This window comes from Balaenoptera ricei, chromosome 7, assembly GCF_028023285.1.
Source record: "Balaenoptera ricei isolate mBalRic1 chromosome 7, mBalRic1.hap2, whole genome shotgun sequence".
NCBI lineage: Eukaryota > Metazoa > Chordata > Mammalia > Artiodactyla > Balaenopteridae > Balaenoptera > Balaenoptera ricei.
The window spans coordinates 98275348-98302868 of NC_082645.1; the positions used below are offsets into that span (position 1 = coordinate 98275348).

The 27521-nt window shown below is 33.5% G+C and overlaps 1 protein-coding gene across 1 annotated transcript in view; it reads left to right on the top strand.

The window, feature by feature from the left end:
* SPAG16 (sperm associated antigen 16) overlaps positions 1-27521 on the top strand; it is a 910587-nt gene that overhangs the window by 35927 nt on the left and 847139 nt on the right. The window contains exons 6-8 of the mRNA XM_059927392.1: positions 12558-12665; positions 18653-18770; positions 23091-23160. Of these exons, the coding sequence (XP_059783375.1) occupies positions 12558-12665; positions 18653-18770; positions 23091-23160 (296 nt within the window). The remainder of the gene's footprint in view (positions 1-12557; positions 12666-18652; positions 18771-23090; positions 23161-27521) is intronic.

The following is a 27521-nucleotide window of genomic DNA, read 5'->3' on the forward strand; positions in this document are numbered from 1 at the left end:
TTTAGATGGAAGTGTATGATGATCCACAGAATGATAGTACTAGAACCAGCATCCTCTCTATCCTCAGTTCCATTTCTCAGAAGTGGTTTGCACTCTTGGCCCTGACACTCACTGTGATTTAGTATAGACACCTAATGGATGCACTGGGAATTTGACACAGCAAATTTTTCAGAGTGCTGCCTGGCATAGTGTTTCAGTTCCTGATCTTTGAATTATTGCTTGAGTTTGCTAATTTCTTTTGAATAGGTAGAGCCTCTTTCTGCAATGAGTTTTGCCTCAGTGATATGAAATTATCATTTTTATTACTGGTTGTTTATTGAATATTATATTTAATAACTATAATGAAAACCATATAAACTGTTGCCCATGCAAATTATTAACTTAATGTTAAAAGAAACCGTGATTCAAACAGATATCACTCAAATGAAATCTGTCTCTTGTTCATGTTTACTAAAATATCAGATTACTAAATGTTTTTAAAATTTACTGTATTTACTAAAATATGGTTTTAGTTTCAATGGGCTTATGGTATCTCTCAAATCTATCTTACTTGATATAATTAAACTTATACAAATTAGAAAAGGAAAATATTTATTTAGTTTAAGCTACCTGACATGGAAAATTTGAAGGAAAGCTGCTTGACCCTTAGTAAATGCCTAATATTTATATCATTGAATGAATATTAAGCAAATTGTGCTTCACAGCCCCTTTTGATGAAGGATGTCCCTGTGGCCTAATTTTGTTGGATACATTCCCAGAAAATGGAGACTGAAATTTTGTAAAGAATTCCCAAAACTACCTCTGTCATGCTACAAGTTTGCCCCAAACTGTAAGTTTCATCACACAGGTTTTTCAATTTGACTTGTGAGGATATTTTCCCAGTAGGAATTAGTGATAAACATAGGATTCCCTTTAAGGAATATACATTAAAGTTTTCTTTTTTAGGATTAAGGCTGTTTCTTAAAGCAAGATAAATGTAGATGTCAAACACTTTTCTAATAATAATTAATATTTAATACATAAAAAGAGTCAGGTTACAGATGTGTTATATATTATCTTGATTAAACTGGTAGCATTTAGTGATGAATCTAGAAAAATCAGTGAAATCATATAGCTGTAAGCTTATTATTTATCTAGGGAAGATTTGCCATGGAAAGAGTACTGAACTTAAAGTTCAAATACCTAGCTTCCAATATTCTGCTACTTATTAACTCAGTTTCCTTATTGTTATACTGGGAATAATTATGCATAATATTATTAACTCCTAGGGAGTGATGTGATAACTAAATAAGACAATCTATATTAAAGAGCTGTGTAAATCACAAAGTGCTGTGAAAATGTCAGCAATTATTATCAATATCTCTAAAGGCTGTCATCCCTAGATTTTAAAAAATTATCATGTCATTATTTTTGAAATTCAGCAATGATGAAGCATGAAGGAAGAGATGAAAAGGGCAAATATTTCACTATAAAATATCTGAATTGCTATAATTAAAAAAGAAATTGTCTTTCTCTCCTGTAAGCAATGCCAATTTTAGAACAGAGGCTTTCCCTGTATTTGCTGCAAATGTAGATTATCTTCTAAAATATAAAATTTGGTGTATGGTGTATCTGTATGTTTCTTGATGGGTGTTAACCAGACTTATTGTGATTATTTTGCAATATATACAAACATCCAATCAGTATGTTGTACACCTGAAACTGATAGAATGTTACATGTCAATTAAATCTTGATAAATAAAAGGTTGGGAGAAAACTGCTTGGAAAATTTCTTTATGGATGTTTTTAAGGGAAAAACAGCATTATTAAAAAGATTTATAGTTACATTAAATATATTATTGAGTTGGCCAAAAAGTTCATTCAGAACGTCTTATGGCAAAACCTGAGTGAAGTTTTTGACCAACCCAATACATACTAGATACTGGAGAGGAATGATATAAGTAGTAGTTTGACATTCTTTCTTGGAAGATTAGAATATAACTGTACTTTTATATTGAAACGTAGACCAATTGTTATTTTAAATGCATAGGTCCAGAATTTAAGTGACCTCACATTTGCAGAGAACTGTTAGTTGAATGAAGACTAAAAATCATCACTTAGCGTTATCTTTCACAGTTAAGACACTATTTCATAAACCTTGTTTTATTTGGTAGTTGACCTGCCACAATATTCACCTCAGTCCGAGGTGCATAAAAACAATTATGGGTTTTATAATTAGAAACCTGTTTGCTTGATTTTGTTCTGTATCTTGACTAGCATATTATGTCTTCTGCTAAGAATATAGACTGCAAATATTCTCAATTGGATGGCTTACTCTTAAAATCATCATTGTATATAATACTTGTACTTAACATCCCGTAATCTGGCTTTCGCCCCGCCTGTGCTACTCTGGTGTACAGCATCCTGTTTCATTCTTGTCCTCCCTCAGCTTCTGTGAGGACATGCTGTTCTGCCTCTACTTCTGCCTCATAGGCTCACATCCATGCTGTTTACGCTCTCTAAGGCTGTGCCGTGCAGTAAGATCACCACTAACTACATGCGGATGTTGACAGAATGTGCTGAATCAGGTGGTGGTAGGCGCCATGCAGAAAAAGAACACAAGTAAAGGAGACAGAAATAAATGAGGTGCTGTTTTATACAGTGTAGTGAGGGACGTCCTCTCAGATATCTGACGAAACTGAAGGAGGAGGCTGTGTGTCAATTTGGGAAAAAGGAATTCCAGGCAGAGGGAAAAGGAAATATAAAGAGCCTATGTTGGGGACAGCTTGGCTTGTTAGCGGATGAACAAGGGGACCATAGTGACTAGAATCAGGGAGTAAGTGGTAGAGGCCTTTGTTAGAACTTTGCTTTTTTTTCCTTTGAGTGGGATGGTGAGGCTAATGGATAGTTTTGAGGAGAAGTATAATGTAAGGTGGCTCCTGTGTGGAAAATAGACTGGATGGGGGGACATAATGGAAACAGGGAGAACATTATATCCTGAATAACCTTCTTATAGGTTGACTTATCTTGTTACAACATAGTAATAATGAAGTCAAACTGGCTTCTTATGGGACAGTTAGGTTCTTGAAAGGACAACATCTGCTGTTATCAAATTCTGCATTACTTACTAACCCCAGTCAAACTTTGGTTCAGGACAGATATTGATATTGGATCAGATACTATGGATAGAGCAACACAAATGCATACTGTCTGCTATTTGTTAGCTATAAGAATATAATTATCTCTCAGTTTTCTCATATGTAAGTGGGGTGACATTACCTATCCTTGAGGGAATCATTTTAGTGTTTAGCACAATATCCATCACATGGTAAGTGCTCAGTAAGGATTAAATCAGTATTCTGTATTACAGTATCATTTTTTTCCCTTTCAGAACATTCACTACAGTTTATGGATATATATGTATATATTTTATTTCCTTATTCTTTTTTTTTTAATACTCCTGTAAGGCAAAGATTATGCTTGTGTTACCCATCACAGTGTAATGAGCACTGTACCTAGTACACAGTATTATTAAGTGGGTGGAATAGCAGTATCATCTTCATCAACTTTATTATTAGCAGCAGCAGTAACACTGAATAAACACCCAAGTGTGGCATCTTTTCCAGAAGGCAGGTACAAGGCAATTTATTTATTTGCTTATATATATTAACTTTTTAATTCTAAACAAATACCAAGCATATAGAAAATAAACAAAATAAAATAATGAACTTCTTGGGCCTGTCAGACAGTTTCAACACTTATCAACTTTCTGCCATTCTTATTTCATTTCTATCTCCACCCACACCCTACCCCACATCCTGTTTATTATATTATTTTTTACAGTTCTTTTTTTGTGTTATAATTTACATAAATTGAAATGTACAAGTCTTAGCTACATAATTTTGACAAACAGATGAAGTCTTGTAACCTCCATACTCATGTTACTATAGAACATTTCCGTCTATCCAGGAATTTCTTTTGTGTCCCCTCCCCTGGCAATCACTGTTCTGATTTTATTTTCCACCTTAGATTAGTTTTGCCAGTTTGAGAACTTCATAAATGGAATCACAGAATAGTCATTTCTTTGTGTTTGACATCTTCCACTCAGCTAAAATCTGTAAAATTTATATGTGATTTTTGCATTTATCAATAATTTGTTCCCTTTTATTGCTAAGTAGTACTCTATTGTGTAGTGTCTACCACAATTTGCTTACCCTTTTTCTATTGAGTTGTTTCCAACTGTGGTTATTATGAATGATACTGCTATGAACATTTGTGTACAAGTCTTTTTGTGAGGATGTGCTTTCTTTCTTTTAGATAAAAACTTAGGAATGGAATTTATGAAGGGTAGATGTATAAGAAACTGCTAGTCCATTTTCTAACATTCCAGTTGAGTCATTTTACATTCTCAAGAGCAATATATGAGAGTTCCAATTGCTCCATATTGTCACCAACATCGCATTTTGTTAGTCTTTTAAATTTCAGCCATTTTAGTGGTTGTATGGTAGCAGCTTCTTGTAGTTTTGATATACATTTTCCTGATAACTAATGATATTATGAACATTTTTTTTGTGTGTGTGTGTGTGTGTGTGCTTATTGGCCATTCATTGATCCTGCTTTCTGTGTAAATCTTTTTCCTGTTTTTGGTTGAATTAGTTGTCTTATTTTTGAGTTGTAAGAGTTCTTTATATATTCTGGTTACAAATCCTTTGTCAGAATATTGTGAATATTTTCTTCCAGTTTATGGCTTGATTCTTCAATTTCTTAATGGTGTCTTTGGCTGAGCAGAAATTTTAAATTTTGAGGAAGTCTAATTTATCTTTCTTACAATATTGCTTTTGCTATTTTGGCTAAGATACCATTGCCTACTCCCAGGTCACAGAAATATTCTGTTTTCTTCTAAAACCTTTAAAGATTTAGAATTTTTATTTCAGCCTGTGATCTACCTTTAATTTTTGTATACTGTGTGAGGTAGGAGCTAGAGGTTAATTTTCTTTCCTATAGGAATAGTCAATTGTTCCAGCACCATTCTTAAAAAGATTTTTCATCCTTCATTGAATTTCTTTGGCATTTTTGTTGAAAATCAATTGACCCTGTAATTGTGGGTCTATTTCTATACTCTATTCTGTTCCATTAGCCTCTTTGCTTATCCTTATACTAATACCACACTCTTGATTACCGTAAGTTTAATTAAGTCCTTAAAGTCAGATAGAGTTAGTCTTCCAGCTTTGTTTTTCTTTTTTTTTTTTTTTTAAATTTATTTATTTATTTATTTTTGGCTGTGTTGGGTCTTCGTTTCTGTGCGAGGGCTTTCTCTAGTTGTGGCAGGCGGGGGCCACTCTTCATCGCGGTGCGCAGGCCTCTCACCGTCGCGGCCTCTCTTGTTGTGGAGCACAGGCTCCAGATGCTCAGGCTCAGCAATCGTGGCTCACGGGCCCAGGTGCTCCGCGGCATGTGGGATCTTCCCAGACCAGAGCTCGAACCTGTGTGCCCTGCATTGGCAGGCAGATTCTCAACCACTGCGCCACCAGGGAAGCCCTGTTTTTCTTTTTTTAAAGACAGTTTGACTATCTTAGATCCTTTGCATTTTCATACAAATTTAAGAATCACTTTGTCAATTTCTATAGAAAGACAGGGGTGGGATTAGAATTAAGACTGAGTTGAATCTATAACAATTTGGGAAGAATGTGTGTGTGTGTGTGTGTATACACATATATTTATACATACATACTTTTTTGGGGGGGAAGGATTGATATATTTATAAGTTTTAGTCTTCTATTTGTATGGTATCTCTTTCCAGTTATTAGGTTATCTTTAAGTTAATGCTGTATATTTGTGAAGGAGCTCGAAATTTGTGTCCTTTACATCTAATTATCTAATGTATACATTTTTGTTACATTGTGAACTCCATATAATAGGGACTTGTCTTGTGCTCAGTATATCCCCAGGGCCTGTAGCTGTGCCTGGAAAATAGGAGGGACTTATGTGAATGTGTGCTATTAACATTTTGGCTCTTTAAAAAGCTTTTGACAAAGTTCAACACCCATTTATGATAAAAACTCTCCAGAAAGTGGGCTTAGAGGGAACCTACTTCAACATAATAAAGGCCATATATGACAAACCTACAGCTAACATCATACTCAGTGGTGAAAAGCTGAAAGCATTTCCTCTAAGATCAGGAACAAGACAAGGATGCCCACTTTTATTCAACATAGTTTTGGAAGTCCTAGCCATGGCTGTTGGAGAAGAAAAAGAAATAAAAGGAATCCAAATTGGAAAATAAGAAGTAAACTGTTACTGTTCGCAGATGACATGATACTATACATAGAAAATCCTAAAGATGCTACCAGAAAACTACTAAGGCTCATCAAAGAATTTGGTAAAGTTGCAGGATACAAAATTAATACACAGAAATATGCTTTTTAAAATACTTTTTATCTTATATTGGAGTATAGTTGATTAAGTTGTAAGTTGATAGTTTCAGGCTTACAGCAAAGTAATTCAGTTATACATATACGTGTATCTATTCTTTTCCAAATTCTTTTCCCATTTAGGTTGTTACATAATATTGAGTAGGGTTCCCTATGTTATGCAGTAGGTCCTTGTTTGTTATCCGTTTTAAATATAGCAGTGTGTACATTTTTTTTTAATACACAGAAATCTCTTCCATTTCTATACACTAACAATGAAAGATCAGAAAGAGAGATTAAGGAAACAATTCCATTTACCATCGCATCAAAATAATAAAATTCTGAGGAATAAACTTACCTAAGGAGGCAAAAGACCTCTACTCAGAAAACTATAAGATACTGATGAAAGAAATCAAAGATACTAGAAACAGTTGGAGAAATATGCCATGTTCTTGGATTGGAAGAATCAATATTGTGAAAATGACTGTACTGCCCAAAGCAATCTACAGATTCAATGCAATCCCTATCAAATTACCAAGGGTAATTTTCACAGAATTAGAACAAAAGTTTTTACACTTTGACCAAAAGACCCCAAAGAGTGAAAGCAATCTTGAGAAAGAAAAATGGAGCTGGAGGAATCAGGCTCCCAGACTTCAGACTATACTACAAATGTACAGTAATCAAAACAATATAGTACTGGCACAGAAACAGAATTATAGATCAATGGAACAGAATAGAAAGTTCAGAGATAAACCCATGCATGTATGGCCACCTAATCTATGACTAAGGAGGCAAGAATATACAATGGAGAAAAGACAGTCTCTTCCATAAGTGCTGCTGGGAAAGTTGGACAACTACCTGTAAAAGAATGAAATTAGAACACTCCCTAACACCATAAACAAAAATAAACTCAAAATGGATTAAAGACCTAAATGTAAGGCTGGATACTATAAAACTCTAAGAGGAAAGTATGGGCAGAACACTCTTTGACATACATCACAGCAAGATCTTTTTTGACCCACCTCCTAGAGTAATGAAAATAAAAACAAAAATAAACAAATGGGACCTAATGAAACTTTAGCTTTTTAACAGCAAAGGAAACCGTAAACAAATTGAAAAGACAACCTCAGAATGGGAGAAAATATTTGCAAACGAAGCAACTGACCAGGAATTTATCTCCAAAATATACAAGCAGCTTGTGAAGCTCAATATAAAAAAAACAAACAACCCAATGAAAAAATGGGCAGAAGACCTAAATAGACATTTCTCCAAAGAACACATACAGATGGCTAATGAACACATGAAAAGATGCTCAACATTACTAATTATTAGAGAAATGCAAATCAAAACTACAATGAGGTATCACCCCACACCAGTCAGAATAGCCATCATTAAAAAATCTAGAAACAATAAATGCTGGAGAGGGTGTGGAGAAAAGGGAATCCTCCTACACTGTTGGTGGGAATGTAAATTGGTACAGCCACTATGAGGAGAGTATGGAGGTTCCTTAAAAAACTAAAAATAGAGCTACCATATGGCCCAGCAAACCCACTGCTAGGCATATATCAGGAGAAAACTGTAATTCGAAAGGATGCATGCACCCCAGTGTTCACTGTGGCACTATTTACAATAGCCAGGACATGGAAGCAACCTAAATGTCCATTGACAGAGGAATGGGTAAAGAAGATGTAGTACATATATACAAGGGAATATTACTCAGCCATAAAAAGGAGCAAAGTAGTCTCATTTGCAGAGACATGGATGGACCTAGCAACTGTCATACAGAGTGAAGTAAGTCAGAAAGAGAAAAACAAATATCTTATAATATTGCTTATATGTGGACTCTTGAAAAATGGTAGAGATGAACTTATTGCAAAGCAGAAATAGAGTCACAGATGTATAGAACAAATTTATGGTTACCAAGGGAGGAAGAGGGGGGGTGGAATGAATTGGGAGATTGGGACTGACATATATACACTACTATGTATAAAACATAACTAATGAGAACCTACCGTATAGCACAGGGAACTCTACCCAATGCTCTGTGATGACCTAAATTGGAAGGAAATGGAAAAAAGAGTGGATATATGTATACGTATGACTGATTCACTTTGCTGTACTGCAAGAAACTAACACAATATTATAAAGCAACTATACTCCAATAAAAATTAATAGAAAAACCATTTTGGCTCTTTAAGCTTTTAATAATTTTTAGAGTAGTTAATTGATGATTTTTACCTCTTTTATAGTATTCCTTAGGAGTAGGCATCATTTTCCTTTTATGATGGGAATTTAAATAATTTTCTCTGAAGCTACGTCTTGCCCCATTTAGAGTACTGTCTTCCTTTGCTGAGCTTTTATAGTAAGGAAATGTAATGCAGACCAGAAAAGTTTTATTGAGAGTCCTGAAGATTAGGCAGGAAATAATACTGACTGGGATTACTTAATAGAAGATTAAAGTGTGCCATCTTAAAAATAATGAAATACTTGGTTTTATCTTCTGCCGGAAAATATAGGCATAACGAAAATTAAATGGCTGTTAATACTGAGAAAAAATTAGGTGCTTTACTAATAGGCCCTAATTTCACTTACAAAATTCACTTCGATGAAAGGTCAAAGAGTACCCAGCATTTCCAAAGACACATTTAATTTAATGACTTTCAGAAACACACACTGTGGATAAAGATAATAATGAGGCCCATAAAATTTCATGCTTTAGTGTTTAGGTAATTGCTTGTTAAATTAAGAAGGTATTTTCTTCCAGACATGGGTATACCCCTTTCTTTTTTGGTTAAGAATATAATGAAAGTTTGCATCTAATCTAGCTGAGTAGTATTTTGGCTATCTGACAATTATTCCAATAATAATTGTAGTGGGTTAAACTAATTTATTTATAACCAATTGAAGAGAATGAAATAGTTGGTAATTATTTAGTACTGTTATCAGAAATTACTTTGATTCAAGTTTGCACACAAAAAAATACATGACAAAGATGGCCTACTTTGATTGGTGCATGTAAACAAGAAAATGTTTATATGATACCTTTTGCCAAATTATGATAACAGAATAACTCAATAAATCTATTATTAAAAGCTTAGTAAAAACTATTCAGTTAATAAAAATTATTTTACTTGGAGCATTCAGTTAAAAATAATTTTTTAGAATACATTATTAAATTACGTTAATACGTTAAACATGGAGTTTTGGGGACAGTGCTTTTATAGTACGAAAAAATATGAGTATCTTGATATTTTATAATTTAATTATATATTTTGATATGCTGCTTTCCTGAAATGGGGAAGTTAGTCACTCTGCCATCTCATTAAGGAAAAGCATTTAGTAGTGTGTTCTTTATGATATACGAATCTAAATAGAATGTTTCACTGAATAACTTACTTCATTGTACTTGAAATAGAATTTATATATTTGGTGTCTGTCTTAATAAAAGTTTTTCTTAAACACAACAATGCTCTACTAATATAATGAGAAAATACTATATAGTTTAAATATTAATTGCTTATATGAATATTTCAAACTTTATTTTTTAGTACAACTTTTATTTTCCTTTTATTAAGCAAATGGGCAGCAGGAAGGTCATAATAGGAGAAGCATCACCATGAAATGAATTTAAATTGTTTCACTGAGTAGACTTCATTTGTGCAAACAGAAAGCAAGTCTCTGAAAACCAGTTTAATGGTCAGAAAAACTTTATAAAGTCCAATACTTCAATCAGTTCCTATGCTTTCTTTCCTGGGATGAGTACAAATAGGACTTTAAGTGTATATTTAAAAAGTGAGTTGATGCAGTGTTGCACATTTGCGGTTCTGCTTAAGAAACTCTGCAATATTATTTTTCTAAGTTTTTTTTTTTTTTTTTTTTAAACTTTGGGTTTTTATTATTTATTTATTTATTTATTTATTTATGGCTGTGTTGGGTCTTCGTTTCTGTGCGAGGGCTTTCTCTAGTTGCGGCAAGTGGGGGCCACTCTTCATCGCGGCGCGGGCCTCTCACTATCGCGGCCTCTCCCGTTGCGGAGCACACGCTCCAGACGCGCAGGCTCAGCAATTGTGGCTCACGGGCCTAGTTGCTCCGCGGCATGTGGGATCCTCCCAGACCAGGGCTCGAACCCGTGTCCCCTGCACTGGCAGGCGGATTCTCAACCACTGCGCCACCAGGGAAGCCCCTAAGTTTTTTTTAACCTATTATGGGTTTACATTTCAGATACGATAAATAAAATATAAGCTCATGAAGTAATTCATCAAGTTGCTGTAGACTCAAAATGGAGTTTTAGTAGACTCAAAATAGATGTTCATAAAGTTTAAATTCTTTTATAAAGATATACATAAAGATCAGTGTTACTAATAATCATGTATCCTGATATTTTTGATCCCTTAGAGGATATTTACCTAGTGACATGCCCCCTATTTTAGGTAGATAAATGTAGCTGTTTGAGGAACTGAATATATCTGTTCTGCTATACTAAACAGTAATATGATGATGATGGTGATTACAGTAACATTTATTGAATATTTTCTATGTGCAAGATAGTATATTAGACACTTTACATACTTTTCTTGTAAGGGAATGTGAATTCAAGTGATGTTCTTGTGTTTTCACAACAAAATGCCAACTCAGCCATTTATCTTTTCTAGTCATTCTACTTAAACTCTCTCCTCCTTTTCACTCACTTCTCTACTCATTAGGCACATTTTGGTGGCAGAGGGGTTCTCTCTTTTGTTTGGTCCATCTTCTCTCACACATACACACAGAGTTAAAACCTGGAAAGAAGAAACTGTTTGTTTATCTAATAGTTGGAATATTCCACAGATTATTTTTCAAGTCTCAATATTTTAATCAACATTTTCTTGTGCCTTCAAGATTGTTGGCATGGAAATGAAGTTGAGGGTTAGATGGTTAGACCATGAAGTACTGTGACACGATGTTTATTTACATGTGGTCAAAACTACAACATTGACAGTAGAATGAAGAACAATACAGGTCATCCAAAATAAGTGGGAGATGGTAGGGGAGAAAGAAAGAAACTTGGAAGAATGGAAAAGACATTTTCACCATATGCCACGTGTGGCTTGATCTTGCAGCAAGAAGTCTCACTGATCATAATATGTGCCATCATCAGAAGTCTGAAAACCTAAACTCATACCACTGCTCTGGCAGTATCCCAGCCGCCATTCCTCAATGATTGCTCTGACATAGCTCCTGAAGCAGAAATCTATTGCATGCATTTATTTCATATAATCTGAATTTTGAAATATGAGAGGCAGATTTATTCCATTCTGATCTTTTTGCGAGCTGTCAGTACTCTAGTCCATCCATTTTTCAGAATGTTAGAATCTCAGTGCAGAAGCACTTTGTCAGTTAACTAAGACTGTTAGATAACCACTTTTACATTATAAATTATATTTTACATTATTACATTGGAACTAACTTACATTGTAGAGGTGGGGGAAACATTCCCATTAATTTTTTCACATACGACTTGGGCTGAGAAAGAATACTCTTGCTTGCTTTATGCCAGGGATCTACAGAAGATATATCCAGTTGAAGAATGCTTCTGTATCACAACACTGATATTGAAGACTTTCCTCATTAAGTTACCAATTATTTTAGTAATATGATCTGTAGGTGGTGTATATTTTTCACATGCCTTACCAGAATGAAATCTTGGTTTTCTAGAATTTATACGCTTTCTTTTTTACAATTGTCAGAACTAAGTAGCCCACTTAACCATATATTCAAGCAAGTTCAGAATTAAATTTTGTAAGTTCAGAATTAAATTTTGTAAAGTCTTTTCCTTTATTTGTAATTATTTTTAATTATCCTATTTTATATGTATTTCAATTTTATAAAAAAATTGTCTTTGAAAATAGATGGATTATGTGTTATTGTGGCAGCATACCTTTAATTTTCCTTTATTTAAATGAAATGTGAATAAATGATATTTTTGAAACTACCGGTTTTAGCCTGTTCATTCCCCACCCCCATGTATGTTATGTTGGTTGGGATATTTCAATGAGAATTATAGTGGAATCTTTGCTTTTCAATAATCTTTTGAATTGCTTAGTACTGGATTTGAACTGATAAGTAAATAATTTTTTCAGAAAAGAATTAGCAGTGATTTTTAAAGTTGTTATTATTTTTATTTTTCAGCAAGGCTAGAGAAGATCTGCTGAAAACTCAGAAAGAACGTGATTTTCATCGAATGCACCACAAGAGAACAGTCCAGGAGAAAGACAAATTAATTAATGACCTCAAAGGGTAAGCTGCTAGTATTTGTTGGCATATTTATTAAAGAACTATTTAATTTGTGTTAAGCCATTTGGCCATGGAAGAAGGTTCCAGGTAAAGTTATTCATTCAGCATTTATTGAGCATCTTCTGTGTGCCATGTGTTTGATACAAAGATGAGCAAGTTTAGGTCCTTGCTGTCAAGGTTCCCAGAGACTATTAAGATGTGTGATGGGGGAGGAGTTAAACAGAAATATAGTGAAATATACTGCATTGTTTTTATGCAAGCCAAGAGGTGGTCACCCCAACCAGATTGGAGAGTGAGATGGTTCAGGGACCTATTTCTAAAGGAAATGCATTCTAAAGTATGAGTTAACAGAGTGAGAGAGTGGGGTCAGCATCCTGTGCAAAGGCACCAAGTCACTGGAGGAACATGACATGTTCGCCAAATTGTAAGCATGGAGAGCAAAGTGCAGAAGCAGCTTGACAAGGGCGAGGTGGAGGGGGCCACATACTGCATAACCTTGAGTTTATCCTAAGGCTTTTAGAAATTACTCTAATGATACTCAGAATCACTTCCCTCTGCCCTCTTCCTCTCCCTGACCCTCCCCACCCCCGCCAAATAAGAAAATAATTTATAATCTCTAACTAAAATTCTCCTTTGCTTGTTCTAGGGCAGTGCTGCCCAATAGAACTTTCTGTAATATTATAAATATTTTATATCTGCACTCCCCCAGATGATAGCCATTAGTCACATCCTCTACTAAGCACTTTCAGTGTGGCTAGTACAACTGATGAATTAAATTGCTGATTTTATTTAATTTTAATTAATTTAAGTTTAAATTTAAATAGCCACATTTGGCTAGTGACTACTGTATTGAACAACATAGCTTAGGGGTGGTCAGGATAATTGCTGTCTTTTGTAGTGATTATGGTCATTATGGCTATTATGATTTCTTAATTATAGGCTGTCTCGAAAGAATCAATGTACTTTCTAACTTAGCAATATATTAGAAATTAGCGTTTTTCTGATTTTTCTTAATTGAATCTCTATAGAAATCAAACACCAGTTTAATGAAAGAGAGATTGCATTAACTTGACAAAAATGCCTTGAGAGTGTTTATTCATTGACTTTAATCAATGCTTTTGGTTTCATATTTTGGTCTAAATTATTTTTTTGGTTCATAAAATTGTTCCAAGTTCAGAAAAATTCAGAAAAAAGTATTTGAAATGATTTGTTTTCCTCTTAACAAAAACATTAATTGAGAAGTAGTACAATGTAATGGAAAGAGCTTGGATTTTGGAGTCAATTAAACATTGGAAGCCTGGCTCCACTACTTACCTTTGTGTGCTCATTGTAATTCTGTTTCTTATCTGTAAAAATTGTCATAAGAAAAGTACCTAATATAGTGTCTGGAACATAATAGATAGTAAGTACTCTGCACATACCCTAACATTGAAAGTATGTGCTAAATATATACTATTTCATGTAGATTTCCCTTTTGCATTTTTATACAGGTCTCTTTTTAGAACTGTATATTGTATTTTGTTTTAAAAAATTTTATATTTTAATATTTGGGAATTAATTTTATATCTTTTATATTTGGGAATTATTCTACTCTCAGGACAATAAAGAGGCCTGTGGCTCTTCTGAAGTCATGTAGAAGTCTATAAAGGTAGCGAAGCTTTTTCTTGTACAAAGATAACTAATTGCTGTGCCTTCATCAGGGTGAGGTACCCATTTGCCCAGAGGAAAAGCCCAAAGGTATTTTAGTAGTTGTGTGTGTGTGTGTGTGTGTGCGTGCGTGCATACACATATACATACGTGAGTTTGAATCACAGTACATTCTTCATGGGAAAGATCTCAGGTTTGAGTCCATTCTCACCCTCTGTGCTGATACAAGCAGGCTTCAGTACTTCAGTTACTTGGGTTGATGACAGTCTCAGAGCACCTTTGTATCCAGCTGTGGCAGCTGAAATATGATTGTTCACGGTTGCTGATGTTCTATTCATGGTAAATTGTTGTTTGAGTTTTTGTTTTAAATTATTTTTTTGAGACTTCTAGCCTATGTGTAAAATATATCATACTTGTTAAATTTCCTAGAATGTTTAAAGAGAATACTATTATAATTTATTTCATGTAAAAATTCAGCATTTTCAGATTATACTTTTTGTAATCCTTAGGGGCCCCAGTGAAGAAATCCACATTACATTGGAATATAACTACACTTAGTGTATATTCAGATAGCCTTTATTTCCATATTTAATCAGTAAGAATAATGTCTCCATTGGACCATCTGGATAAATCACTAATATATTTTTTCTCAGGACCTAAAACAAAATTTCGTTGATGACCTGAGAGTCACAAAAAAACTAGTCATGAAGTTAATCAATCACCAGTGAAGTTAATCAGTCAGCAGTGAACACCTTATCTTGTAATTGCGCCATTGCATAATAAATCAGCTATAGAGAAGAGGGTTTTTGATTCCAGGATAAGTTAGGGTCTGAGTTCTCTGTGTCATATTTTACCCAAATATTTCAATGATGTGTCTTTTTATCATAAACAACAGAAAGTTAACCTTAATGTTTTCTCTAAATTGTTCAACTAAGTGGTAATATGTTGCTTTTACCTGTCAATTTTTCAGAATTTCCTGTTTAACATGAGTGACTTATTATGAATGTACTTATTTTCAGAATTTTTAAAACCAACAATTAGAACTTATAAGTGGATGAATTATGAGGTTCTTATGGAATTTATAAAACAGTTACACTCTTTCAGTCTGATTAAACAGAAGATTTCTGTGAATGTTGTTTCCTTGTTATATCTTATTGGTATTTATGTGTTGCTAATTCTTTGCACAGAGGATAATCCAGTCATGTCTCATGAATGAGTAGATGCCAAAATCATCAATAATGTTTATACTTCAATTGCCCACAAACTCAGCACACAATGTTTTGTGTATATAACTCTATACCTGAATATGTGTTTACAAATGTATAAATGTCCCTAGAAGTGTATAGTATATAGCAAAATGTATATATGCTAAGTACATTAAGTAGAATAGGGGATGAAATTATACATACTACTTATATCTTTTATTTTATTACTCTGTCTTGCTTTGCTGAGTGTGACTGAATTAATACACACTAAGTATAACATATATATAAAATACATATTATTATATATAATATAATATAAATATATGTCATAACTTTAATGCTTAGGTATTATTACTGTCATCAATGAAGTATAATCAAAATTATGTTGAGAAATATGATTTATAAATCAATGGCTTTCATAAATATATCCATGAAAATATTTTATAAAATGAGGACTACTGTCTTAATTTTTTAATAAAAACAAATGTAAAATTATTTTGGGGGACTTCTGCTTTGAGTCATATCAGAATAACTGGTATAAAGCTAGCTCTCCAGCTGGTACTGGACTAGCTGTCCACTGTAACGAACTACAAAACTGGACAGAATTTTTGGTGTTGTTTTTTAGAGTAGAACTGGGATGTCTAAGAGGAGGGAAATACACAAAGTGAGCAGCATGATCAGCCCAGATTTCTGTCTGGAGGCACTTTGCAGAAAATAGTATGACAAGGTGGGACCCAAGCAGACCACGGTAGTCTTGACGAGCTGACGAGGCAGAGGTCAGAGTTCAGGGCTGCTGAGAGAGCTAGAATTTGCAGGACAGGGTGCGCAAAAGGAGGGAGGAACATGAAAAGGTACTTGAGAAATATCTGTAGTGGTTCCTTTTAGTCTTTGACCAGATACTAAGTTGTGGAAGTACATGGTAAGAGGACATGAAGCCTGCAAAGAACAACTCCTGGGCAACTGTGTGCCAAATGGAGATTCCAGAGATTGCAGATGTAGGAGTTCTGACCAGCTACAATGGAGAAAGCTCACTGAGTACTCCGAGCACTCAGTTAAGACCCTGGATAAACCCTGCCATAGGAGCTGAGCTATTCTAGTCTTGGAGAAGGAACTATTTTAGACTTGCCCTATAAAAAGCTTAAAGGTAAACTTCGAAAGGCCTCTGCAGCAGCTTGCAGCACAGCTGAAGTGTTAGCTCTTTCTAGGGCAGGAGGGCCACCTCTGCAAGCCCATAGGGCCTGAGGAGGAGCGCTACAGAAACAACATTGTCAGGGACATCCTGAGAACCAGAGAAAAAGAAGTCATTTCATATTGATGAGAGTCAGTTCATCAGAAAGATATAATATGCATGATTCTAATATAAGACTTGAAAATATATGAAGCAAAACCTGATAAAGCAGAAAGGAAAAATAGATATTTCCATAGTTATAATTGGAGATTTTAACATTCCTCTTGTAACACTTATTAGAAAAATAGGCAAAAATTCTCAAGTTGACAGAACAGGACAAATTAATTGTGCATAATTGACATTTCTTGAATTCTGTCAATACTTTGGACTTTTCAAGTGCCTATGGAATGCTCACCAAAATAGGTCGTATGCTGAGCCATAAAACAAATCTCTATAAATTTCAAAGAATTGATATCCGTACAAAGTATCTCTGACCTCAATCAAATTAAATTAAAAATCAATGACAAAAAGCTCTGGAAAGTTTCCAAATACCTGGAAATTAAGTAACATATTTCTAAATCACCCATGAATCAAAGAAGGAAATGAGAAAATATTTGGAACTGAATGATTTAAAATGTAACATTAAAATTTGTGGGATTCAGCCAAAGCAGTGCATAAAGTGAAATTGATAGCTTATATTAGAAAAGAAGAAAAATTTAAACCAATGGTCTAATCTTGTACCTTAGAAGCTCAAAAAAGAACAATTAAATACAAAGAAAGAAAAAGATCAGAAACCAATAAACTAGCAAAGGTATAAACATAATACAAATTCAACAAAATCATATATTGGTTATATAAAAATATAACAAAACTGACAAAATTGATAATAAAATTGTCAAACCCTAGATATACTAATTATCACCAAATGTTGCCAAAGAGGTGAAGTAACCAGGAGTCTCATATATTGCTGTTGGAAGTATAAATTACGACCCAGCAATTCAACTCCTAGGTATGGTTTCTAAGATAAATGAGGGTATATAACCAAAAATATCTTATATGACATATAAGAATTTTCATAGAAACTTTATTCATAATAGCCCCAAAGTGAAAACAACTCAGTTCTTCATCAGCATAATATTGGATAAACACATTGTATACATACAAAGGAATAGTACAATAAAAAGGAATGAATTACTGATATATACAACAACATGGAAGGATCTAAAAAAAAAATTAAGCTGAGTGAAATAAGCCAGTTTCTGAAGAGAACATATTCTATTATTCCAAGTATATGAAGGTCTAGAGTCTCCTGAAATGTTAGAAATGCTCTATATTTTGATAACAATGTGGACTACCTGGGCATGCATGAAAAGTCTGAACTGTAATACTTAAGATCTATATATTTCACTCCATGTAAATCACACTTCATAAAAACAAAAACATATTTTGAAAACATTTTCAAATAAAACAGATTCTTAAAATTTACATCATACATTGAGATGAATTAAGATATCAAAATATTTTATACTTAATTTTCTTAATATGAGGTTATTCATACTTGTTTTCAAGACCATCCTTAATTTTGATGTGAATGACACCCTTTCTGTTTAATCATCTATTTTCTTTTTGACAATTGTCTTTTTGAAAATTGTTTCTGAATTAAAGAAACTGCAATTTTGTTTTCTGTCAATGAATAGCAGCAACTTCTGGGTGCATACTTGAATACAGCAAAAGGAAACAGAGAACTAGTTAACTCAAGAGAAATGTGATTTTCCCACCTCCACCTAGGTTGCAGGGAAGTTGCATGCCAAATAATACTTCTTGCACTTCTTGGCTCTGTTGTGTTGACCTTTATATGGTTAGTTCATTTCTTATTCCAATGCAAAAAAATAGAAAAAAAGATTTAGATGTTAGATGGAAATCACTGATTTAACTCAATTACCCTTTAAGATGCCCTTTATTTTTCATAGGTTGAAGTTACATTACGCATCTTATGAACCAACTATAAGAGTATTATATGAGAAGCACCACGCTTTACTGAAGCAGAAAATGCTGACGTCTTTGGAAAGAGACAGAGCAGTGGGACAGGTAAAGAGACCATCCAAGCTACCTGAAAATGATTTTTAACCATTTATTTTTTATAACATTATTAGAAATATTGGTTTTGTTTCTGAGTTAAATTTTAAAAGATTTCCCCCAATTGTCATGCTGTAAAAAAGATTAATTTGGAAACATCCAGGAAAAGTATTTTATCCATTTTAAAACTACAAAGATTATTATTGAATTAAAATTATTTAATTAAAATATAACTTTTTAGGAGATTATTAAAATATAGTTACAGAGAAGAACTCAGCCATTAAAACATAACAACATTTAAACTGGGTTTTAAATGCCAGCTTTGACAGCTATAAACCTGGACCTTACCTAAACACTTTAAACTCAGATTTCTCATACATAAAGTATAGCCACAATGACCTATCTTTTAATATTGTTGTGAAACTTAGATGGGTTAATGAATAGAAAGTCCATGCAATTCACCCCCAAATGAATATTTGAAACACCTAGTTACTGACCCAATTTTCAGCCATTTTTGCTGTTGACACCCTTTTTCATTCTTCTTGCAGGGTTTTTTTATAGGCCTAGGCCTAGGGTAGTGGTGAGGAATCTCTAGTATAGAATTCAAGAAAAATGAAACAAAATGTTTCTTGACCACATTAAAAATATGTAACACTTTATTAGAAAATATAAAACTGCTACTATGCTTAACATTCTTTTATTGTTTTCTGGAGATTTTAATTTTTGGTCAAACTTTCAGAAGCTACAGAAGCTTACACGATGGTTACAAAAGTGTGAATGATTTTATTAAGACTACTTTAATCAACTGTATATTGTCTTTTCTTGAGTGTAATCTTCAGCTACTAAAATGAAAACATCACTTGTCTCCTTGTTTCTTTGTGCTTGAAATTTAATTGTGTATTCTTGAATGTATGAATTGCATTAATGGTAATATTGCATAAAAATAGTTTAATAATAGTTTACATTTTTATGGTACTGTATTGTCAAGCCTTCAGAATTTCATCTCTTTGCTCTTTTTCATCTAACCTGTCCCCACAGCCTCCCAACAAGAGACACAATTCTACAACCTGGAACACTGAGAGCTAGATTCAGGTTGCTCCTGCTTCTTTTCCTGCCACAAACCAACTTAGACTTTTGCTCCTCATCTTACTCTCCTTTTCCCCCTGTTCTCATGCTCATCTCCCTATTACTCTTCTCTCAGGAGGAATCCATCAGTCCCCTGGCCATACATTCCCAAGTGACCACATATACTTTGGCGTCTCTGACAGACCACTCAGACTAAGTTTCAATATTCAAGGATATCAGGGCCTTCCAGGCATCCATGATGGCAGGTGCCTACACTCCCCTCCAGATTGTTGATTTCTACATCGGCCATCTATCTATCACTGGGCTGGATCTTCCAGTCAATATCATTGTGATTAGGGCTAAGTTATCTTCCTGGAATGGCCATCAGTTCCCCTATCTCTAACATGAGGTTAGATCAAAGGCCATATTAAGGACATATTTAGGCCACATACAGTCTTTGGGTTTCAGATTGCTCATCATTGGTTTAGTTACAAGAGCTAAGGATTAGGAGTGATAGGAATCAGCCCCAGCTGTGCTGCAAAGTAGCCATGTGAACATTCAGGTAACTTTACATATATGTCTCTTTTCTCATTCATTAAACGAAGATAAAATTACTTGCCTTATGATTGATATGTATCTAAAATGAAAACGTGTTTAAAAATGAAAATCATTCTCTCTATGAGGAAGGGTTGAATTTTACACACTACCATTCAGATGTGTAAAGAACTGTATCTTCATTATCTACAACTTATTTTGTCTTTGAACCCCTACTCCTGCTGAAGGCAAAATAAAACATAACCTGCTATTAAAGACTATCCAGATCTTTCTGGGTTAAAACAGTCTCTTTGAGTTTAACACAGGGTGTTTGAATGTTATATTAACTGATTGTTTAGCTAAAACATATCTGTCAGTGTTAATTTTCTGTCTTCAGATAGCATCCTTTTCTTCTCACTCTTCCCAGATGGCTCCTGGTACAAGAGACCCTTATGTGTCCACTGGCCCGAAGTCTACATGCTATCCTTTCGGCCTTCACTTTCTAATGTAGTGTGACTGGTTTGGTTATATTCCTGGTGTTTAGGTACTTGGTTCTGGGTGGTTCTTTTGAGTGTGAACCTAATATACCTTGCTTATTCCATGGCCTCTGCTACACCATCTGTGAGATCCTTAACATCTGCACCTCATTGTCCTGACTTTCATTCATTGTCATTTCCTTAAAAACCTTATCTTAATGACCATTTAGCTTACTGTGTTTCTCTAAACATATAGACTTCTCAAATACTTTGCATGAAGAAGGGTTAGATTTTAGAATTTTTAATGCTATTTAGTTTGTATATAAGAGTGAAAGTATACTGTGAGATGACAAAAATCTAATAAGTATGTGTTTTCAAATTCTTTTGATAGATAATAAACAATGTAACTTTTATTTATTTTTAAAAAATATTTGTTTTATTTATTTATTTTACTTATTTTTGGCTGTGTCAGGTCTTAGTTGCGACATGTAGGATCTTTGTTGAAGCCCGTGGGATCTTTCGTTGCGGTGCACAGGCTCTTCGATGCGGCACATGGCCTTCTCTCTAGTTGTGGTGCCCGGGCTCCAGAGTGCGTGGGCTCTCTGGTTGCGGCACGCGGGCTTAGTTTCCCCGAGACATGTGGGATCTTAGTTCCCCGACCGGGGATCAAACCTGAGTCCCATGCCTTGGAAGGTGGATTCTTTACCACTGGGCCACCCTGGAAGTCCCCAACTTTTAAATTTATTTAAGTCTTATGGAAACATCTATAATTTAATTAGTTTCAGCTTTACAAAATTACTGAAAATGTCCAAAGTTCTGAATTAGAGCCCCATGTTTCAAAAAAGATAAAATATAATTTATTTGTTAGTATATATGTGTATAATAGATTACATTTTATCATTTTTGGATCATGGGGTTCAATTTAGGATAAATTCTAAAAGATACATACATATATATGTATGTATTTCTAGGTCTGTCTGCTGAGAGGGTCTAGAAGTAATGACACTGCAGTAGCAACAAGTATACCCAGTGCCCAATATCAATTTCTAATACTATTCTCCAATAAGAGGAAGTAGTTAGTGCTCCTTGGAGAAGTGGCTGAGTGTAGTCTGGGCAAGGAAAATACAAGATGAGCCCGGGTGAGCATTTGGGGCATCATGTTGTGCTAGAAAGTAGGAAATGTTCATAATGTAAAAAAGAAAACAAGGAAGGAAGGAAGGAAAGAAGGAAGGAAGGAAGGGAGGAAGGAAATACCCAATACGATAATGGAGTATGTCAAAGGACAAAGGAACTATTGTGGGCAACTGTAGATGGACCACCAACCAAATTTGGTTTGGATGTTGAGCCTGATGATGTACCATGGTAATGCATGGGATTAACAGGGGAAACAGGGTATACAGGAACTCTCTGTACCACATTTGCAACTTTTATGTAAATTTTACACTATACTAAATAAGAAATTCATTAAAAAATTTTATAATCCATTTGGCATCCAAGAATAGATATAAAATTTTCACTTTTTTTCCCACCCAGGCATTTCATGAGCACTAATCCATAGATTACAAATTATTATCTGATATTTTCCATTAATAAAGAAATGTTGCTACTCAATGATAGTAGAAAAATGTGTGTATCTGTATATAATTAAATAGATGATATTTTGTGTTGGCATAATCATATAAGGGTCATTGAGATAGCTTTTTAAGGTTGAAATTTTAATTTAAGTCCGTTGTTCAGGAAATATCAGTAAATGGTATGCCACCAAACTAACAAATTGAATAAAACAAGGAGTAAGTTTGTTGGTGGAAAATGAGTTAAGAGTTTTAGGATAACAACAGTCTCTTCATATTTTACTTCTCAAGTAATACTTACCTCATCTTTTATGGACATAAAGATGAATTAGGCTGTTGTGAAGCAATTTCAACAGAGGAGAAAACTCTCTCAAAGTAGACACCTCAATAATTATCATTAAAAGTGTGCAACGAGTATTGTTGTCTCAGGAAACTATGCTGTGAAATAAATGTTTCAGACGTTTACCCATAATAGACACTTAATACTTGCCATGGAATTGAATTTAAACTTAAAATTATGTTTTCTTTTGTTGCAATTAATAGTTAAATTTTTAAAATACATAGGGATTGATCCAAGAGAAATTAATGTTTTCTATATTTTGTAATCAATATTTAAACATTGCATTTTAACCCATTTTTTGAGTTATTTAGTATATAACCTCATATCTTTGGATTTTACTTTTTAGATTTCTGGACTTCAAGAAACACTGAAGCATATGGAAATAGGGCATACTTTCCATGCTCCTGAAATTAGAGGTAAAAGTGAACTATAATAAAACTGTAATTTATTATTGGTTGGTGATTTTTCAATCTTATCAGAACTCAAAATGCTGATAGGGTGACTTCTCAACCCTATATTTGAGGCAACTATTTTTAGGCATTGGAAAACATCACAAGTCACAGGAGGCAAATGATAGAAGGAAAATTTGTAAGTTGAGCTTCACCATCATCATGATTTTTTGTCCGGGAAAATTTCCAAACCAAACTCTATGGCGATGGAGGTCAAGAAGAGCATGGCAGTCCTGTTTGAACTGAAAAGGCAGACTATAGTTCATAAGTTGTTGAAGCATCTAGAATCTGTAGGAAAGGGCACCAGATAAGAGGGTGCTGCAATGAACAGTGGCCTGGTTTGTGAGAGAGTGTACTATGAGTCCTTAGCTGATGGCTGGGCTACACATGGAAGACTACCTGAGACTTGCCAGAGAGAAAAGGCTCTTTAGGATTAAGAGGGGACCAGTGATCTATATTTCTGTTTTGTGCCAGTACCATACTGTTTTGATTACTGTAGCTTTGTAGTATAGTCTGAAGTCAGGGAGCCTGATTCCTCCAGCTCCATTTTTCTTTCTCAAGATTCCTTTGGCTATTCTAGAGATTGTCATACTGAGTAAAGTAAGTCAGACAGAGAAAGACAAATATCATATGATATCACTTATATGTGGAATCTAAAAAAAGGGTACAAATGAACTTATCTACAAAACACAAATAGAGTTACAGATGTAGAAAACAAACTTATGGTTACCAGGGGGTATGAGGGGGACGATAAATTGGGAGATTGAGATTGACATATACACACTACTATATATAAAATAACTAATAAGGGCCTACTGTATGACACAGGGAACTCTACTCAGTACTCTGTAATGGCCTATGTGGGAAAAGAATCTAAAAAAGAGTGGATATATGTATATATATAACTGATTCACTTTGCTGTATACCTGAAACTAACACAACATTTTAAATCAGCTATACTCCAATAAAAATTAAAACCAGTAAAAAAAAAAAAAAAAAAAAAAAAAAAAAGAGGAGACAAGGGATTCTAGTTGTCAAGCAGTAATGGGATATATTGGCATTCTGGCCAGGCCTGGATGGAAAGACCTCTTCAACACCTTGTTGACACCATATTAACATTAACCATCCTGTACCCACCCTATAAAACGAAAAAGAAGGCTTTTCGAAGATTCCTAGGGGAAAGAAAGATTCCTAGGGGAAACAGAGTTTAGAGTTTGAATTTTGCCAAGTTAGAGAACCTTGGGGAATATGTAGGGCTTTCCATGGATCCACTCGAACAGAGCATAAAATTAAGCCTGGAATTCAAGGTGATCATCAAAAAATTAAACTGCTTACTAGAACAGAAATCAGTACCTTTCAGAGGAAGATAATTGTCCAGAGTCTTTAATAATCTACCTTCATACTGCTCAGTGTATAATTAAATTTTTCTAGTTATGTTATAGAAATTGGAAAATGTGATCCACCATCAAGACAAAAACAATAAATGGAAACCTATATTCGGATGGCCCAGGTGTTGTATTTAGCAGATAAAAATGCTAAAGCAACTAGTTTCTAATAGGATCAAGCACTTAAAGGAAAATATTACATTATAAATGAAGTGGTAGAGAATCTTGGCAGATAAATGGAAACTCAAAAAAAAAGGAAATAGAAATCTCTTACTGAAAGATATAGTAACTAAAATCAAAATTTTATACTTCACAATAGATTGGAGATGATGGAAGTGTCAGTGAATTTTAAGAGCCATCAATAAAAATCATCTATTCTAAAGAAGAGAGAGAAAAAAAAAGGAAGGAAAATTTGCCTGTTTAACATACAAGTAATTGGAGTCCCAAAGGAAAAAAAATGAGAATGGGGCATAGAAATATTTAAAAGATGACCTAAAATTTTCCAAACTTGATGTAAAGCGTATACTCACAGATCCAAAAAAAGCAGCTAACTATAAACACAAAGAAATCATGCCTGGATGCATCACACTCAAAATTTATGTGAGAAAATCTTGAAATCAGCAAGAGAGAAAAAACATGTTACCTACAGGGAAACAATACTACAAATAAAGGCTTATTTCTCATCAGAAATATTGGAGGCTGGAAACAATGAAATGACATCTTTAAAATGTAGAAAAATTTAATTAAGAATTCTATATTCAATAAAAATATCCTTCAGAAATTAGAGTGAAATATAAACATTTCAATACAAATGAAGCTGAGAGATTTTGTTGCAAGCCATTCTAAAGAACAGGAAATACTAAACTATTTTCTTTGGGCCAAAAGAAAAGTAAGCCAGAAGAAACTTAGATCTGCAGAACTGAAAACTGTACAGAGATTTAGAAATGTTAAATTCTGGTTAATGTAAATGTTAAGATTTCCTCTTCTTAATTTTCTTAAAAGGAAAGTGACTGATAAAAACTAAAATTATAGCCTTGTAAAATAATGCTATATAAGGTATGTAAAGGATAAGAAAATGATAATTTGGGGGGTAGTGCAAATGTTCTATATCTTGATTTGAAGATATAGGTGGTTGGTTATATGCCTACTTATCTTTGTCAAAACTTACCCAACTCTACACTTAAAATGTATGCATTTTATTTTATGTAAATTATACCTCAATAATGTTGACTTAGAAAAGAATGTTGGGAAGCTCTAAAATATAGAAAGACTGCAAAATGGTGAATTTTTAATAAAAATAACATTCTGGTATTTCCAGATGACTGTTCATTGTGTTCTCTGATTGATTAAGGCTTAAAAGAAATGTGTAGCATTCTCATATTCAAAAACTTTTTCTCAGCCTTGATTCAGTAGTTCCTTTCCTAATATTTTATATTAAAGAAATATCAGTTATGCTCAGTGATGCCTAGAGAGTCTATGCACAAGGATGTTTATTGCACTCATATTTATAGTAACAAAACTATACAAGCAGTCTTAATCTTTAATCACAAGTGAATGTTTCAATATAGTTGATCATACAATACTAGAAAGTCTTTAAAAATCACACATAAAAAAATGTTCATATTAAAATATTAATGTTAAGAAATAAAAACATGTAGTATAAGATCATGTCTGTTAAATATGTGAAACACCAAAATGTTTACATAATTTTGTGTAATGTGATTATTTCTTCATTTTTTCCTTACTGCATTTTTTTCAAAGAATATATATTTCTGTTTACATCAAAAATTATTTTTTTATATATATAACTTTTAAGAAGAATACAATCAAATATAAATATGATGATGTGAAACTACCATAATTTCAGGAATTCTAACTCTCAAAATTAATAAAGATTGTGAAAAACAATAAATATAAGATGGCATAAAGGTTGAACTGTGCATTGAATTGATGCTTGCATCAGTTAATCTCTAAATGTTACATTCTACTTATAAGAGTTTATGATTTTATTTATTTATCCTTGACATCGCTATTAAAATAAAATAATGGTTTATAGATAACTCCTTATGAAATTATCTCCTGGTATTTAATCTAATTTATAAATGAATATATTACATGTTTTTCTAGACTGACATTTATAAGTTACTTTGAAGATCAAGTTTATAATTACACTTTTATCTGTGATGTTTTGAAGTGACTTTTGATCAAAAGAAATAAATTCAAACCCAACATGAAGAAAACTTGTTTTATTTATTTTTTTTTAGTTGCATAGTCTCAATTACCTGAATAAAAGTTATTCCTTAAATTCTGTACTGAATAATTTTGTGCTCCTTATAAACATGCCTTCTAGTTTTAGATAAAGGACTTGCAGTTCCTTTTCCTAAGTTCCTTGTGGCATGCCAGCATTTGGCTGTGTGATCTCAGATTCTGTTATTACTCAGATTGGCTGATCAACTAGAACCTTACTTAGTCAACTTTGAAAAGAAGTTGGTTTATTGGTTAACTGGTGGTTCTTCGTAAATCCTGCTGTCCTTCACAATTATTTTAACATATTTAACTCTTTCCCTTTTCATTTTCTCATTTTGGCTTAATTTTTAAAATATTTTATCTGTCTGTCATTTGTCTACCTATTTTTCGTTCATTTTGAACAGAAGTTGGTATGGCGGTAGAAATTCTTCAGATTAAATGTAATTTGCCCTGTAGTTAGGAAACAATGACTTGATTGTCATTTACTCTGAACTTCGGGAAAAAGACTAATTAATTGTTATTTAATCTGAATTTAAGGAATAAGATAAAACTTGGACTCACTTGGAGTAGTTATCAAAGAATTTTAAATGTACCATATTTTTTGACTATCAAAGTGATGCGCTTATTACAGAAAAATTTTAAATGATAAAATGTTTTAAAAAGTATCCATAATTGCTACCACTTAGAATATTAATA